The 16733-nt window shown below is 40.5% G+C and overlaps 1 protein-coding gene across 2 annotated transcripts in view; it reads right to left on the bottom strand.

Annotated features, from left to right (window-relative positions):
* OTUD7B (OTU deubiquitinase 7B) overlaps positions 1 to 16733 on the bottom strand; it is a 383776-nt gene that overhangs the window by 198180 nt on the left and 168863 nt on the right. For both annotated transcript variants that reach the window (XM_085639066.1, XM_085639065.1), the window contains 2 exons: positions 14038 to 14208; positions 6039 to 6254 (listed from right to left, as the gene is read on the bottom strand). In XM_085639066.1, the coding sequence (XP_085495192.1) occupies positions 6039 to 6254; positions 14038 to 14208 (387 nt within the window). The remainder of the gene's footprint in view (positions 1 to 6038; positions 6255 to 14037; positions 14209 to 16733) is intronic.

The raw sequence follows: 16733 nt of genomic DNA, 5'->3' as shown, positions 1-16733 counted from the left end.
CCTGAATCACCAGATTCATTCATAACTCGTATATTTTGAGAACGCTTGAGTTCCACGGCCAGGACGCAGACGTACCTCGTATAAACCACACGACCAGGCTTTAATTATCAGATTCATTCATAACTGAAGCCTCACGTTGTGACATTCTTTTTGAGGACCTTCATTGATAACACGGTTCTCTCAACATTATCGGCCTGTGATGATCGTTTAGACATCCACGAAAACAGATACTCACCAAAAGAACATTCACATCGCGATCCATCATTAATAATGTACAGCAGCGATTAAGATTATTCCAATTGACCTCAGGGGTCATCTATAAAATACACAATAGTCCTGAAGATGGTCTCATGGATGATTACATAAGAGACCGAAAAGTCGACCTAAGACACTTTTTCGAAAATTCATCTATATAAGGAAAAGTGTATACCAATGTGACATTGTAGGACCATTGAAATTTATTGTACTTCCTCGTTACATTGCTTGTGTATATTTTCAGTACCCATATAATTATTTAGAAAAATATAAATTATTTTCTATATACACCTATGTGTACATCTTTTTCGATTTAAACCTCTTAGTTGTGATTGATATTGCTTAAAATGAAATTCAAGAATTAATTTACTAATAAGCAATTGATAAAAGCTTATACCCGATTAAGAATTTGAAAATATATACTGTGTATTTTGAATAAATCCCTTGACGGCATCTTTACCCATTTATCTAATTTTGCCCAGGCCCTCAAGGGTAGATTGGGTTTTCCCATTGCATTGAGAGATAAATGTCAGTACAGCGTCTAACTTTTGTTGCAGGACCAGGGCTGCCTTCTGCACATGGTTACTCCAATGTAAGTTCCCTGAAAAGCAGATACCTAAGTGGTCAAACTGCTTGATGATGATGGGTGGGGAGTAAGCAACACAGACAACAGGAGTGTGGGTCAGTGTTAGCAACACAAACACAGTTCTTTTTCTTGCTAATGGATTGTTTGTGTGGGGGAGCGAAGAAGCAACAATGATAAGGATGGGGTGGGAATGGAAGAAGAAATGTGTGGGTGAGAGGCGAAGAGGCAACATGGACGGGAAGCAAAGAAAAGTGGCTGAATCACAGCAGGCAGTGACTGGACAGCGAAAGGGCACTAATCAAAGTAAATAAATCACTACTTGGGTCTATGATCCAAACCAAAGAACAGGAAGTGACATCATCAAGTGCTGGGTAATTAGAAGGTAGTAAATAAAGAGTGACAATGAAGATAACGAATGTTAAGCAATGGGCGGGTTCCAAGTCAATTATAGTACACAATACATCTTGCAGTGCATGTGCTGTCGGCAGGCAAGACCTAAAAGGAGCTCTATAAATAGGAATGTGACTTAAAACAATCTGCACACAGGTAAAAGGACCACGTAGTATTTTCATTTTTGGGCATATCCCTCAAAGTAAGCTAAATCGTCCATGTAACTTTTGATACTTTCATCCAGCCCTTTCTTTTGGCCAACAACTCTATACATCCTGGGACTTGGAGTTTCAGAAAGCTATGATAAGTATGGCCATAAAAATGTCAGCATAGTGGACGAGAAAGATAAGGATTAGAAGACACATTTATACAGAACATGCAGCTTCTTGACTGCGATGACGGATTCAAGACCTTGTTGCTGAGCTCAATCTGCGCTTGGTTTACAGTCAGGAATTAAGAATCCGCAACTCGACAGCAGCTCATTCCAAAATTGATAACTTAAAAAGCTATATTTTGGGCATTAGTAACACCAGTTACTTACAGCGTTAAAAAAACTGAAAAACAGGGTATCAAACACTAAATAAAATACATTCAAACAGAAGTGAAATAAAAGCCAAGAAAAGTGGACTCTACGTGTGGAAAAGCTCAGGAAACGTTCCTAATTTAAGGAACATGAAATAATAACTTAAAGGCCTCTTAGGCATGGGTTCAACCACATTATTAGGCAAAGGCTGAACACGGCAAGTTCGTAGCAAAGCCCTCCCAATCTTCCACAGGAAAGGGCTGCCAGTGTTATCCATCAGCCCTGTATAGCCTGCACAATGCAGGATAGTGTCTGGAAACCAAGTCTGACTGAGCCAAATCTACTGAATTTGTAAATAGCCTCGAAAAAAAGACACAGTGACTGAAAACAATAACCCTTTTCAATAGTAAATTATTGAATCTGCCACTCACATAAGAAGATACTTAATCCAATCATATGTGAAATATTTAATAAATAAAAAATAAATTACAAATCCTGCAAAGGGCAAATTCATTTTACTTCTATCCAGACTATACCGATGAGTGAGCACTTTGGTGCTACACAAAGTGTTTACAGTCTTGAGCAGAGACACCACCATGACCACACCAAAGCTTAACATTCAATTTTTTTTTTTTGCATGTTCTATAAAGCACGAACTTTGAGCCCTATGTGCTTCAAAGAGCTGTACAGCAGATATTTAAAAAAAGACAATATTTGTATAAGCGTGTTTAACACTGCCTTGATAGGACAGCAAAAATACAGTTGGTTCATGAAGGGTGAATCACAGATAAAATATGCAACAGTAAGAAAGCACACCGTACTATACTATCTTAGTATAGGGGGCAATCAAGTAGAATATAAAACCTCTAACATACATTTAAGTGGCATGTAGATCCAAACAGAGGGGTTTGCATTTAACAACATACGTTGTGGTGTCTCTTCGGACTCCAGTTTGACAAGAACCGATTTCTTTACCATCGGAAATGGATTCATGAATGTTAGGGTTTTATTTCAATCACAGGGCCTAGCTCTGTGGGAAAGGCACTGCAGAGAGATTATGGAAGCTGCCCAAACCAGAAGATACAGACGTCCAACATGACACTTCTCACGTAAGCCTCAAGGTTCATAACTAATCTTTTAAGATAACAGGGCAGCTGTAAACAATCTGCTCCAGTGACGGCAGAATAATATCATTAAATTGGTTTGTGGTGATTTTCCAAGGTTTGGCAGACTAGGATGCCTGTGTATACTTCTTTTGAATATTGTATGTCTGTGCCGGTAGACTGTCCAAAGTAAGACATATTTCCAAAGAGTTTTCAGCTATTATGAAATGCAACAAACATCCCTGTAGCTAAACAATATGTAATTTGGTAATGGGGACACAGAACAATAGTGTGCATGTGAACTGTGCAATATAAATAAACCTATGTTAACAGGGGTGTCTGAAGAGAGGTATTCCAGCACAGATTACGGATGTGGATAAGTACGGAGATTTCAACTGCTAGGGGGTCACTGAGGGTTTGGCAGAGCAGGAGATCTTCCACAAATTGAGAGATCACCCACTTCACCAATCCAGTGGTCCCTCCACCTCGTTTAGAAGTGTGGAAACCACCAGGTTTCTGACAGCTGAGAGTGAGCTAGAAATTCTTGACCGGTCATCCCATCTGCCAGAGAATTGTTGATCATTAGTAGATGCTACATTCCACTTAGGGTGGCACATCCACCACTCATTCTTCTTACCCAGTACTTCCATGCCAGTCAAAGTGATCAAAAGCGGTCACTGAGAGGATTGTCCTTGAGGTGATAGAAGAAAACTCACTGCATACCAGGGATATTTTTTTTTTGCTCTTCAAAAATATATTCCCATTTTGGGGTTAACTTTTGAAAAACAACAAAGAATGACTAGCAGTTACCAACAACAAGGAGCTCCTTTGAAAATTCAGCATCTTCCATATATGTAGAAGCATTTTTGTCTGACGGGGATGTCTGAAATGGCGGGCTGACTTCAGCTGAGGGAGTAGAGTTGAGGACCACCAATACGGCCGGCTAAATGGGTACCTAGTTTGTAATAGGAATTTAATCACATGGACTTCTTCAGAGAGGCTTCATGAAACAGAATCATAATGACTCATCTCCTGACGCCTCGGGCAATGAACTGAGGGGGAGCAGCCCTCTCTACCTCCTGTCTCCAAAAATGTCATCCTATCTACCAGATGAGCAATACTAAGATGCTGCGTCGGCTTTTTCGGCTGTTAACGCGACATAGCCAGCTGATTCTGTCCTGTGGTCATTTTGAGTGGACTGGGGCTACTTTGTAAGTGGTGCGATTACCTGACCAACTGGTTAACATATCCCACTGCCGGCTTGTCAATGACTTCATGAAAGATCTGGTCATTGTCCTAAACCTACCTGTGCCTCACACATTCCCTACCCCTTCCATTTGGCTGCATTTCATCGATGTTACTTTCGGCACTAATGTTGGGATTTGCTACATCTCACCTCTCCAAACTGCGTTGGTGTCCGACTACCATGGTTTACCATGTAGGCATTCACCAAAACCACACAAAAGTGATACAATTAGCACCACTTGTATAGCACTTAACACAGCTGGCTAAATACCCACAATTCATCACTGACCCCAGGGATAGCTCCTGGAGCTTTAAAAGGGGTTTAAGTAAAACCCCAAGTAAAATGTAAACAAAAAAAGAAATCAACATAGGCTGCAATTTCCTCACTAGTCTTCCTATCATTGCATATTTCTTTTCCGGTCAAAAATCTTTTAAACTGTATTTTATCGCATGGACAAATATTGGAGGAACGGCGAACCCCCCCAATCCTCGAACGTTAGGGTCAGAAGCATGAACAATTACAATAAGCAGGAAAGGAGATCTATAAATGGAGAGGGAGTGCGAATAAGCACCAGAAGATCTAGAGCCCAAGGATTTCTGGACAATTATTGGTGATTGCAGTGTTTAATTCGTAAAAAAAAAAGAAAAACTTAGTGCTTGGGCCCTTGACAGGAGGACACTAGAGCTTGCACCATCCGTTGCCCCGTGCACCACTGCCAATGACAGCACCAACACACTACTAATTATCACACTCTTAAAAGTGGGGCAATTCATACTATTACAGGCCCCCAAAGCTAAAAGAATGGCTTTGGGGCAAATACTAATAATTGGAAATTTAAATAATAAACAGAAGTTGTTGTGCTCGTACCTAAATTGGCTGACATCACTGCCACGTGGCAGACAGTCATAAGTCCCGGTGCAGGCAATTAAGTGCCGGTGTTGAGCACTGGAAAGCACTGGCACAAATTAAGCACTAGGTGATTGACTGAGGGGGTGCTGCATTCGTAGGTGTTTTTACACCATCGAATGTGCAGACTAAGATATTGTGTGACAGTATGGTACTGATTTCTGCAACCACTGTTTGGGTGTATACCAAAGAGATTTATAGAAATATATAATTTCTTCGCAACCCTGTGATCAGTTTAGTAATGTGCCTGGACACAGAAACAGCTTCACCCTTTATATTCCAGGTGGAGTAATTTCTACCCATTTTCCACGGCCTCTACATAGCATTCAATATTGCACGCCATCCTTCGCATGAACACCCCAAGCATGGATAATGAGGTTCTCAAATGGTTTACATGAGGTCTAAATGGGCTACTCATAACACAATAAGATTGATGAATCCATTACTCCTCCCACACCACTGCCAATCCCTCTCCATCAACCCTTTTTTTTTTTTTATTAAAGAGTCTAAATGTTTTCACTGTACAAACGTCACTTCACCCAGTAGACTACTCAATATATTTTCTCAGACTCAAGGGTAATCTCTTCGTCCTACCATGTATACTCAATAACTAGATCATCTATATTAGTGGATACATCTTTAGTTCAGCTTGTTATTCCCAATCAGGTTTCTTGCCCTCATATCGTGGTCAACATTTTTAGCTAATCGCACAACTAACACACAATATCACCAATTGCACTCCATGTCTGAAACAACCCACAGTGCGCCACCAATAGCAGCACCATTGAATCTTTCCAGAATAGTGTTAATATCCTGCTGCTCCAACTTGACAACACCAGACACAACATTATTTACTTAAAAGATACTCACTTTCCAAACATACAGTTTGAAAGGAATAAACTGCTAAATACAGTGTTCCACTATATTGAGCCACCAAATAATGTGGAGTGGTTATCTAAAGAAAATACAATTTAATCTGAAAGCAGAGCATGATGCTCCATGTATAAGTAAGTCATTAAACCAACTTACCAGCTTGTTCTAAAGCCACCAGCATGGACTGCTCTATAAGATCTCGTTCAATAAAGGAACGGAACTCCTCCATGTACACAGTGAGATCAGGGAGCTGGAAAGTGCAAATGGGCATCTCCAGTAGTTGTTCGCTGCTGCCATTGCTGGAGACATGGGAGCGCGCCAAAGATACAATACTAGAGCTGGCATGAGAAATCCCTCTTGATAGACGTTTTTCTAAAAAGGAAAAGGTGATTAAAGGGGATTACAAAAGAAGAGCATCTAAATTGATATTAAATCTATGTCAAAAGATAGCCTAAATGAAGGTAGTAAAATCAAATCATAAGTTCACTGAATTGCAGTCAAGTTTCCCGTAGAAACTAGTTTAGTTTTGAAAGGTAAGTGACGTTTCTCAGACAATCATTTGCATGCATTTTGCTCAGTTAAAACATCAATGATTAACTTAAGACAGCTGTAAATGCGATAGACAACAGTGACAGCAGGAATGATCCAAGCAACGAGACGCACTAGTTAGTCTTTACTTTCCCTTTCAACTTTATTTTCACAAGGGGTCGAATACATATTAATTTAGAAGCACATAATCACTCAATAGCCTGGAGATATGCGCTCTACCCACCAATAAAGTGCCCTGCTTTACCTGCCTAATAATGAAAAGATGTTTCATATTCAAGTTACTAAAATGTTTATTATCCAAGTCACTCCAATCTACCTAGCTTGGAGATTAGATAAGGGTTAAAGTTATTTTAAGTAGTTCTCGACATGCTTTAGAAAAGACTACTCACTAGACAATAACACAAAAACAAGAAAGGAGTCCGTGTAGCAGAATGTTAATCACAACTCAATATCTTAAATGGGTGACAGAATTCAAGTGTAGATTTTGATTTACTCATTAAACTGCGCTTTCAAAATGGCAGATGCATTGCTGTTGTCATTTAAGTATGGCCTCTATTTTAATGGCGAGTAAGCAGAAGAGTAACACTAGTCAGACTTACAAATACACACATAGATTTTATCTGCCTGCAACGAAGGCTCTCAACTTTATAAATTCCTTCATATACACAGGAAGCAAAAACTTCTAATTTAGATTGGCAGGCATGTGGTTAAGGTAACTACTCAGGAAGCAAACTTTCAAATCAGGACATTTAAGGGAGTGGTAAATAATCTTAGGCATAACTGAGTCATAGATCATTTTCCTGCTGGATAACCATGGTTCTTCTCTTCGCTGGATACAGTAGTTCCAATAACCACCAATGCTGTGAAGTTTACCCAAAAGGCTTCTGCACAAGAATATTCTTGCAGAATTCTCCCTCTAGGAGTAGCTTTTGCTGTGATTGTTGTACTGGGTAAACTACCACTATGGGATTCTACCTCTTAGTTAATTTTTGAAAATTTGCAATAGAGGTAGACGTCAAAGTTTCAGTGGAACCTTTCCCAGGCTAACAATTTAAAGGCACATTCTGAACCAAAATAAGAATTTGGTGAATTCCAGGATACCAGAGGTTATTTAGTCAACATAAGCCACCAAGACGATTGTAATAAATGTAGCTCCTGCAAGAGTCATTAGCAACATTTGACATGACATTCTAAACCAAATAACCAAACAACCAAACACCCTGTGACATATTTTCCAATTAAATAGTGCATGGAAGCAGGCTGGACAGCAGCTTCGGAAAACAAGGAAGCCAGTAAAGACTGCTAGAAGGCCCTGTGCTTTTAGGGCATGGCACACTGAGAATCTCTCGGCTTACCCAGGCCTGAACATGCAGTACCAATTTTTCCTAAGTGTAGATAATGATTTGCTGCTGCAGAGAAACATGCACTCACCCCCTCCTTTCCTCCCCATCTCCCTGGAGAGAAGCTGACTCGCTCATGAGGCTGGTCTGAAAACGTTTCCCAAGGATTCTTTCAGTACACTGTCAAGCCCTATCTTGATGACTAAAGCTAACAGTGTGTAATTAAGTGATACTAAGCTTAAGCCATTATTAAAACTAAAGCCAGGAGGAGGAAAGTTGAATTAATGCATGGTTCTTCCAAACCCTTCATGCTACCTTCTGATCTTAAGATGCCGCAGAACCCACAAGTAGACATGTCGAATGAGTGCTTGGTAACAACTGCCAGGTCGAAATGGCAGTTTAAAAGTGCATGCCCAAGCTGCAGGGGCAAACATGGAGAAATGTTCTGTAGTGCTACTTTAGTAAGTAGCAAAATGAGTGCAACAGCCCACTAGCCGCATTTAATTTGCAGGCCACGGTATATGGAGTACCATCCACTAGGGACTTATAAGTAAATGTAGCAATTAGAAATATGTCAGTTTTACAGTGTTTAAAGGGAGAGCACATGGACTTTACCAAAGGTTAGTAATAGTAAAGTGTGAAGTTTTATGAAGAACAAAAACAGGTTTCAGCAACTGAACGTGAACATCTGGAGGAATACCATGCAAAAGATGGTGATTTCCAACAATAAAATTTGAGTTTCTGAACACAAACCACATAACAAAATTGTTACTGACTGGTAGGATTAGTTTTGCAGCTTGAAGAATTTTCTTGATTCACATGCTGTGCATTATTCTGCCATCTAGTAGTCGAGTCCAGAATTGTCCTTTGTAGCCTCTTGTCTCTTTTTTTTTCTGCGTGGGCTTAGTCAATCCATCAGCAATTTGGTGCTTTGTCCCTCCTTTTGTGATGTCAGATGTACGCCAAGGAAACCCAGACAATGTTGCCATCTTCAGATAAATGTTTCCCTTTCATTGACAACTATGATATGTCTTGCCCCTGTTCGTGCTGATTTCTTCCTTGTGTTTCTTTGTAAATACAACTCCACTGGTGGAGATCTGTGTGTTGCATGTGAATCCAGAAAATTATACAAGCTGTAAAACTATTCCTTCTGGAAAGTAACCATTTTGTTTTACAGCGTGATTCGTTTCTGACTTGTCTAGAAGGCGAGTGTGGTATTTGATCACTGTGGCATCTCTTGACCAATAGTTTACCTCACTTTTGTTGTTGTACCAGTGTAAGATTTTTTTCCATTTGATACTGTAGCATTTCCTCGTTGTGAATCGCCTTGATTTTTTGAAGTAGTTCCATGGACCTTGGAGGTAGATTAAGGTGACCGAAATCTAGGTCCTCAGGAGCTATGCTCCTAGGCTGAGAGTTGATTGTTCTGGGTGTCATACTTGGCCTTCTTGTATTATCAACACATTCTCAATGTGTTGTGAGTTTTATGACCTGTCCCAGAGAGATCTCCAAGAGAGAGATGTTTCCACTTGTTTTTCACATGCGTTTCATTGAGATTGATGGAAGAGTGAGGGTAAAGAACCCTGATCAATTGATTAACAAGGAATTTCTTAGTGATCTTGGGTGGTGGAATCTAGATGCAAAGCCTTGGAATTTAGCGTTCTTGTGTGTTGTCCAAGTAAGGTGTCCCTAATCTTTGGAGGACGTTTAGTAGAATGTCCAGCTTCAACTCCCATTCGTGTGTGATGTATGCTGGTCTGCTTAGCCTGTTTGCTTGTGTGTTGACCAACCCCCCAGTAGGTGACTCGCAGCAAGCAATATCCACATTCCTATTGCCCATTTATATATTTCCTGGGTTAGTCTCTATAAAGTGTGCCTTTTCCCCCCCATACTTTCGGCAAGAACGTTGCTGTTGTTTTGCTCATTTGGAGGAGTACTGTTCTTCCACTTAGGTGGTTTTGGAAGGCCTCTAGTGCTGTAAACGATGCCTTCAGTTCCAGTACATTTACGTATTGCTCCACTTCCGGGGGTTCCACAGTCCTCTGAAGCTTAGGTTGAGCATGTGCTCTCTCCATCCTGTGTAGGATGCATAAGTTGTGATGGCCCTCGAGAAAGTTGGTGACTTTTATGATTTCTCTACTGTGATGTTCTTCAAGTTCCACCATTTCATCTTCTTCTGAACTTTGCCTGTAACAACAACTAGACCGTCCCAGCTCATGGATGCTTGTGATCATTGTTGTTCTTACCAGTCCTGCAGTAGTCTCACGTGTAGTGTGGCATGTGGTATTTGGGGATTCATGAGGTCATCATGCCAATCATCTTCCTCATCATCAGATGTTGACCCTTCTAGTAGAGGTGACTTTGTTTTATCATTGCTTTCACTCTCTTGCTCACTGGGAAAGACCTTGTGGTCTGTAAATTTAGGGCTGCGCCAAAAAATGCCGATCTTTGTGGTATAGCTTTTGATTTTGCGAAGTCGATGGAAACTTCCAGGTTGTGTAATGTCTTCAAAATCTTACTTATGTTGTTCTCACATTCTTTGAACTTTTTTGCCTTCACTAGCCAGTTGTCTAGATATGGGACACATGTACTCCCTTTGGCAAAAATTGTGATTGTGTTGCTACCACAGCAAGACATTTTGTAAATACTAGATGTGCTGATATTGTTCCAAATGGTAAAATTTGAATTGATAGTGTTTCTTGTCAACTACAAATCTGAAGAATCTTCTGTGTGATCTGTTCATTGGTATGTGCAGGTATGTATCTCTGAGATCTATTGTGGTCATGTGGTCTCTCTTCCCTATAAGCAGGATTTCCCCTAGCAGAGCTGTCCTCTAGATTCTCTGTGTTTTGAGTCGAGTGTTCTTATATCCAGTATTGGTCTTAATGTATTGTCTGGCTTTGGCAGTATGAAAGTGGAGTAAATTCCCTAGCTTCTATCCTTGGTGCTTTAAGCTCTATCGCTCCCTTGCTTAACAAGTCTTTTATCTCCTGTTGTAGGTGGTGTTGTTTGTCCCTCTTTAATCCCTTTTATTTGGTGGTATATTGGTAGGCTTTCTTCCCAATTCTATGCAATATGCAAGAATTATGATATTTAGTATCAATTTGTTGGAGGGGATCTTTCCACATTCCTCTTGGGACTCTCTGATCCTTCCTCTGCTAGTGACTTGTATAGGAGGGTGCTCCCCACGGAGTCACATGCTTGTGTGCCTCCCCCCTTTCAGGGGTGCCTTTTATTTCTTCTCCTCATCAATGAAAAGGTTATCTTGATGTTGAACCTTATTGTCATAGTGTTAGTGTTGATGCATCAGTATTTTGCTGACAAAAGGCTGTATGTGTAGTTCTTGGCTGCATGTCTCCCTTTGGCGGTGCCCTCTTTCTGCCCTCTAAGAGTGGCCTCTTGTACTGTAGGGCCTCAATGGCCTGTCTCAAAGTGCTGTTGTGCTTCATCTACTGTTTCTCCAAACGGTCTGTTTACAGTGAAGGGCATGTTTATCACTGCGGACAGAACCTCCTGTTTGAGTCTGGAGATTCTAAACCAAGCTCATCTGCGCAAGGAGAGAGCGGTGTATCATTGCTTACTGGCCGTGCCTGATAAATGTAATAGAAACTTGAAGCAGGTGTTAGCAATTGTCTTGCCCTCCTGCAGCATACTGTTTGACCTCTTCTGGAAATCTTCTGGTAGTTGTTGCACAATTTCTTTCATTTTATCTCACTGTTGATGGGCGTACCAGCTGAGCAGGGTGCTTGAGTTACCTGCGCCCTATTGTGCTGCCTGCGACCTCCGCATCTTTCTCACCAACATGTCCTTCTTGCTGCTTTCCTTGTCTGGAGGGGCACCGGTTGAAGTAGGGTTATTTGCTCTTGCAGACCATTGTAACTATTAGGGAGTCAGCTGGCATGTTGCCCTGATTTAAGGGGGTGTCTTTGGTGGAAAACCAGTATCTCTTTTCTACCATCAGGGTTATGGTCTTAATTGCAAAGGGCTCCTTTAAAGCCTCTCTACTCTGGTGCAGGATGCGGAGTAACATGGCGAGGAGTGGGTTACTCTTTTAATCTGGTAACAATTATTCTAGGTGGAAACAATGCTTCAGTCTGCTTCTCTTACAGTTGTACCCTATAAGAATCAGCCGCCCCTTTAATGACCTCACTCTATGAGGTAAGGTCATCTGGTGGCGAGGATCTGGATTGGTGGGAGTCTACCTTGTCATCTGGCGAGTCTATGTACATGTCCTGCCTGTCTTTGATTGCTCTATCAGTGAGTATTCTTGCTCCTGGAGCTGGTGTTCCTCCTCTTCAAACTAGATAATATCCTCCTCCATCTCCTGATGAGGTTCTGGGGTCAGCGGAGGGTCTAATACCTCTGTCTCTTGTATCCTATGTTTATCAGGTTCCTGTTTGAAAGGTACTGCAGCATAGTTGTAGAACTCTTTTTCGAGATGATGGCTTACAGTTTAGCCTTGAGACGCCTCTTCTTTCTCTCTACTTCGAGATTTCTGTTCGACTTCAAGTTCTTCCTCCTTATTTCTCTCTTTTGACGTTGAGACTATTTTCAGCATCATCTTCAAGCGTATGAGCAGTGTATGCACGTTCTGAGCCAGCATTGTGCCCCTCTTCAGCGTCTGAATTGAGACGGTCTTCAGGTCGGACGTCGAGCCACTCTACCCAGATGCGCTTCTATGGCTCCCAAGTCCTTGATCCTCTTTCGAGAGCAAAACTTGTTTGAGGTTTGCCTTCAGCAGTATGCTTAGTCTTGGCCCAGTGTAGCTCTTTCATCTTTGCTTTGGTCTCTGGATTCGAAACCTGTGACTTTGTTGCTGGTCTTCCATGCCTCAAGTCCAGTATCTTCTGATTGGGTGCCAAAAGCCCATTTGAAGTACCTTTTATTTGGTCTCTCCATCTCTTGGTGTCTTTTTAAATGTTTATTCTGGTTGTCCTCGACAAACTCCTCAATTTCCTATTCTTCTCCTTGTGCCTCCTGTGTCCTTGAGTATGCCTCCTCTTGACTGCATAACTCAAGGTCTCTTAAGGTCTCCTGTCTTACCTGTGGGGCAACCATAGAATAATGTGGCCACCTCTATTTTTTCCTGCCCTGAGCATGCTGCGCAATCCTCCAAACTGTCGTCCTTCAGGAGACAGAGATTGCGCACTTCGTCCCAACAGTTTTTCGGTCTTTTCAATTAAAAATAAACTTCTGCATTGCAGCTTGTCATTCCCCCGACTCCAGAGCTCTCTCCCTTGCTTATAGACCCCATAGCGAAAAAATTAATCGGAAAATCAAATTGTGTCAAGCTGTTTCCGGGGTGTATTTCTGGAGTCACACAAGGAGAGAGAGAAAGTATCAAATGGCTGAATGATTGGCTGTGCCCACGCAAAAAGAAAATTAAAACCATTTAAAAAGTAGAGACTATTTTAGACCATATCGCACCCACCACTAGCTGGGGGAACAATGTACAGCATGAGAATCCAGAAAAGATTCACACTGCAAACCGTAATAATTAAAATTTACTGAGGCCCATCTACATGAGAATTCTGACAGCCAACACCGATGTAAAGAAGCACTCTGAACCACGGGAATAAACTGATGCAAACAGTAATTGTAGCTAGTTAAAGATGTTCAAAGCAGCATCCTCTTTCAGACTATCTATACGTTTCAACAGAAGCCAAGGGGATAAAACCTTTTGATAATTTCCATGGCTGTACAAATCTTTTTCGGGCTCCTCGATCCCCAAACCAAGCAAATAGTAAAAGTCACTTGTCATGATTTTCTATGAGATTGCAACATTTGCTCTTGCAAGGAAATATACAAAACAAACCAATGAAACGGTACAAAATCTATAAAAATAAGTGATGGATTACTGCATTTATTATACAATTCAAATGGCGGAAGAAGTGGAAGTGTCTCTCTCCCATACTCCAAATTCAAGGCATAAAAAAGAAAGGCTCAAAGAATTCCCTAACAGAAATCTGAACCTTACAGGAAGTTCAAAGCCTATGAAGGTATTCCTTTTCTTTTTTAAAAATTGGAACTCATAAGGCTGGTAAAATAAATATTTAAAGCTCTTTAAGGAGGGAAATAGACACTTTGATGTATGCCCCTCATCATTCCTTGACAAATAGACAGTCACTCTTGTAAACTTGAGAGAGGGTCACAGCGAGTTTACCAATTCTTATATTGTTAATACAGCCATACTAGGATTGCCCTGTATTTTAGTATTCTATTTTGATCATCAATAAGGCAAAAGAAGATCCATTGTAGCATCCTACCTTGCACAAGATCATGCTGTCGCTGCAGTGGCGGTCGCACGGTTCGCATGGTATCTTTTTCAGGGAGTTTGAAGTTGCGCCCGTCATTGAATGGAAGTGGAAGGGTCCCGGCATTCACCTGTTTGAGTTGTTCAAAATCGCTTCGGGCAGCGCTGGGATCCCAGTTCTTTCCTAGTGTAACGAATGAGTGACAATTAGATCAGCAAGCTGAAAGAGTGGATAAGGACATTGTGTACGTAGGAAATGGTCATAAAGAGAGGAAAACGTGTGATCTGCTTTTGTAAATACTTTTAATTGGTAGAAGGAAGCAGTTTCAAAATAGAAATACCTGAGCAGAAGCGGATACCGGAAGTAGAATCCAATACATAGAGTGGGGGTGCTGTCATGTTTTGTATTCTTGGTGATCCCTTCAAAGACTGATATGTTGTGACAGTAGGCCACATACAATAGTAATCAAGAAGAGCAGCTTTTTAAAAAAAAATTGAACAGTAAGGAAACAGGAGTGGAAGTCACAAATATACAATGGTGATCATTCTAACTATGTCTTTGATATATTTGGCTACAGATGGGTATAATACCTGCCTCAAAGGAAGTAGATCATACCCTGAGAAAAGGGAGAATCGGAGAAATACAAGTTTCTTTTTGAGATTCATCCAACACTACATTGGTAGAGTAGGTAGTAGCCTGGTATATGTAGCAGTCAGAGCGTAACAGAAGGCCGAGCATCACGTTTTGATACTTCAGGCAAAATTTCACTCTGGCATTGCGCTTACTTCAGTTAAAGAGGTAGAACAGTGTACTGTTGTAGATATGGATATTATCATTACAGCTGTTCACTTCTATACACTCCAAAAATCCTGTTAAGTCTTTAATAACTTTCCTCTCTCACTGTGTGAAAAGGGGGATCAAGGCAAATATTATTTTGGTAAGGTTTTCAAGAAGTTAACATACCAGATTCAGAAGCCTATGCAATAATTCATAATTTTAATGACAAGAGGGTCCGGCACATACGCATACCACCAAGAAAAAAAGTACCCTTTTGCTTTTCAAACTCCAATGAATCAATCAACATTTTCGAGGTATGACACAACACAAGACACTGAAACAAAAGGTTTTAAACCGCTTTAAAAAGTTTATGACACAGGTTACAAAAAAGGAACAGATTTTTGGAAAATCTGTGTTTTAAGATGAACTACTGTTAACATCTTAACAGGACAACAAAATCTATAAATAAAGTATGCCATGCAGTACTTTCTTATGGCCTTTAATTTACAGCAAACACCATTTCATGGACAATTCAGCTAAACAGAAAATGAAGAGAATAGATTTACTCACAATTACTAACGAATAGAGATTACAAAAAACAGAAACTGCCTTAATCTCTCCTTTTACCTTCGAATACAGAATAAAATAAACACAGAATAAAATGGTGCAATATTTCCGAAAAATAAAAGTCCATTAGGGCTCAGAAAAAAGAAACTCAATGTTCCTTCTGTAGAAATGCAGTTTTACATACTCAAACCTACATTTCAGTTAAATTATCACTCACACACCTCAACAAACACTGCAAATCCTGAGAACATATGTCCACAAACATCAGACGGTGATATGTTCCAATAGATTGTCCGATCATCTAAGGTTATCACAAGGTATTACAAACAAAAACAAGCATTTGTCCCCAACTTGATCATAATCAGGATTAATAGCACAACCGTCACACAGGAGATTGCTAGAAATCCTTAATAGTATTCATGTAAAGACAATTCAAATCGTTTTCTCCTTGCTAGGTTTGCACTATATAATCATCAATGCATACAGAAAGGCTGGAATTTCACATGGTTTTAAATTTTAACCATAAATATGCCTTTTGCACAATAAAACTGTGCAGTTAGCATTACTGCAACATATTTAAGATTTTTCACAAATTTCCTCCCCTCACACTACACATCATTGGTAGTAAATATGTGGGCAATTAACAGTTTCCTTTTTAAGATCACACCTACCAGACAGCTAAAAGCTGAAAGGCTAAAAGGCTCTTGTGGGCCATACCTATAACCTACAGTGGGCTTACAGCCTGTCTATTGCTTAGCTTTGTTTGACTGACACTCTAATTTGGTTGGTTCTTATTCAATGGCTTGCTTTTATCTTCTTGTGCTTGACTTAGCCTCCAGCAAAGTCTCTACCATCATTTTTATTGGCTGATTTGTATCCTTCCATGGCACACATTCAGGGAACATCGAAGTGCAAGTGTTTTCCTCCTCTTTTATGTGCTGCTCCACACCCAAATACCAAGCCATGCGCACTTCATACTGTTTCCGCTTCCCCCGACTTGACTACCTCGTTTGCTGCTTATACTGTTTTAGCTCCTAACCCTAGATTTTAATACTATTATTGTTTTTTTATCCACCTATCTACATACCATTGCTTAACTCCCACCAGTTCATTCATTCCTCCTGCTCCGCTCAAGGTCCTTTTCACTTAAAATATTTAAAAAGTTTTGGGAGGTCCTGGCAGCTTGCATAGGGTGCCAGGCAGCTGCGCATTCTAAAAAGTAATTTTGACCAAGCAAATTAATTGTTTTTAATTAATTGATCTATGCAGCCCCCACCACATTTCAGTAAATAAAAGAAAACTTGTTCTGACTTCATTCTTTAGGGAAGCACATAAAGGGCACACAAATGCCTGTGAGCATACAT

This window comes from Triturus cristatus, chromosome 12 (genome assembly GCF_964204655.1).
Source record: "Triturus cristatus chromosome 12, aTriCri1.1, whole genome shotgun sequence".
Lineage (NCBI taxonomy): Eukaryota > Metazoa > Chordata > Amphibia > Caudata > Salamandridae > Triturus > Triturus cristatus.
The sequence above is the reverse complement of the archived record's forward strand: the minus strand, read 5'-3'. Positions and strand labels throughout refer to the sequence as shown.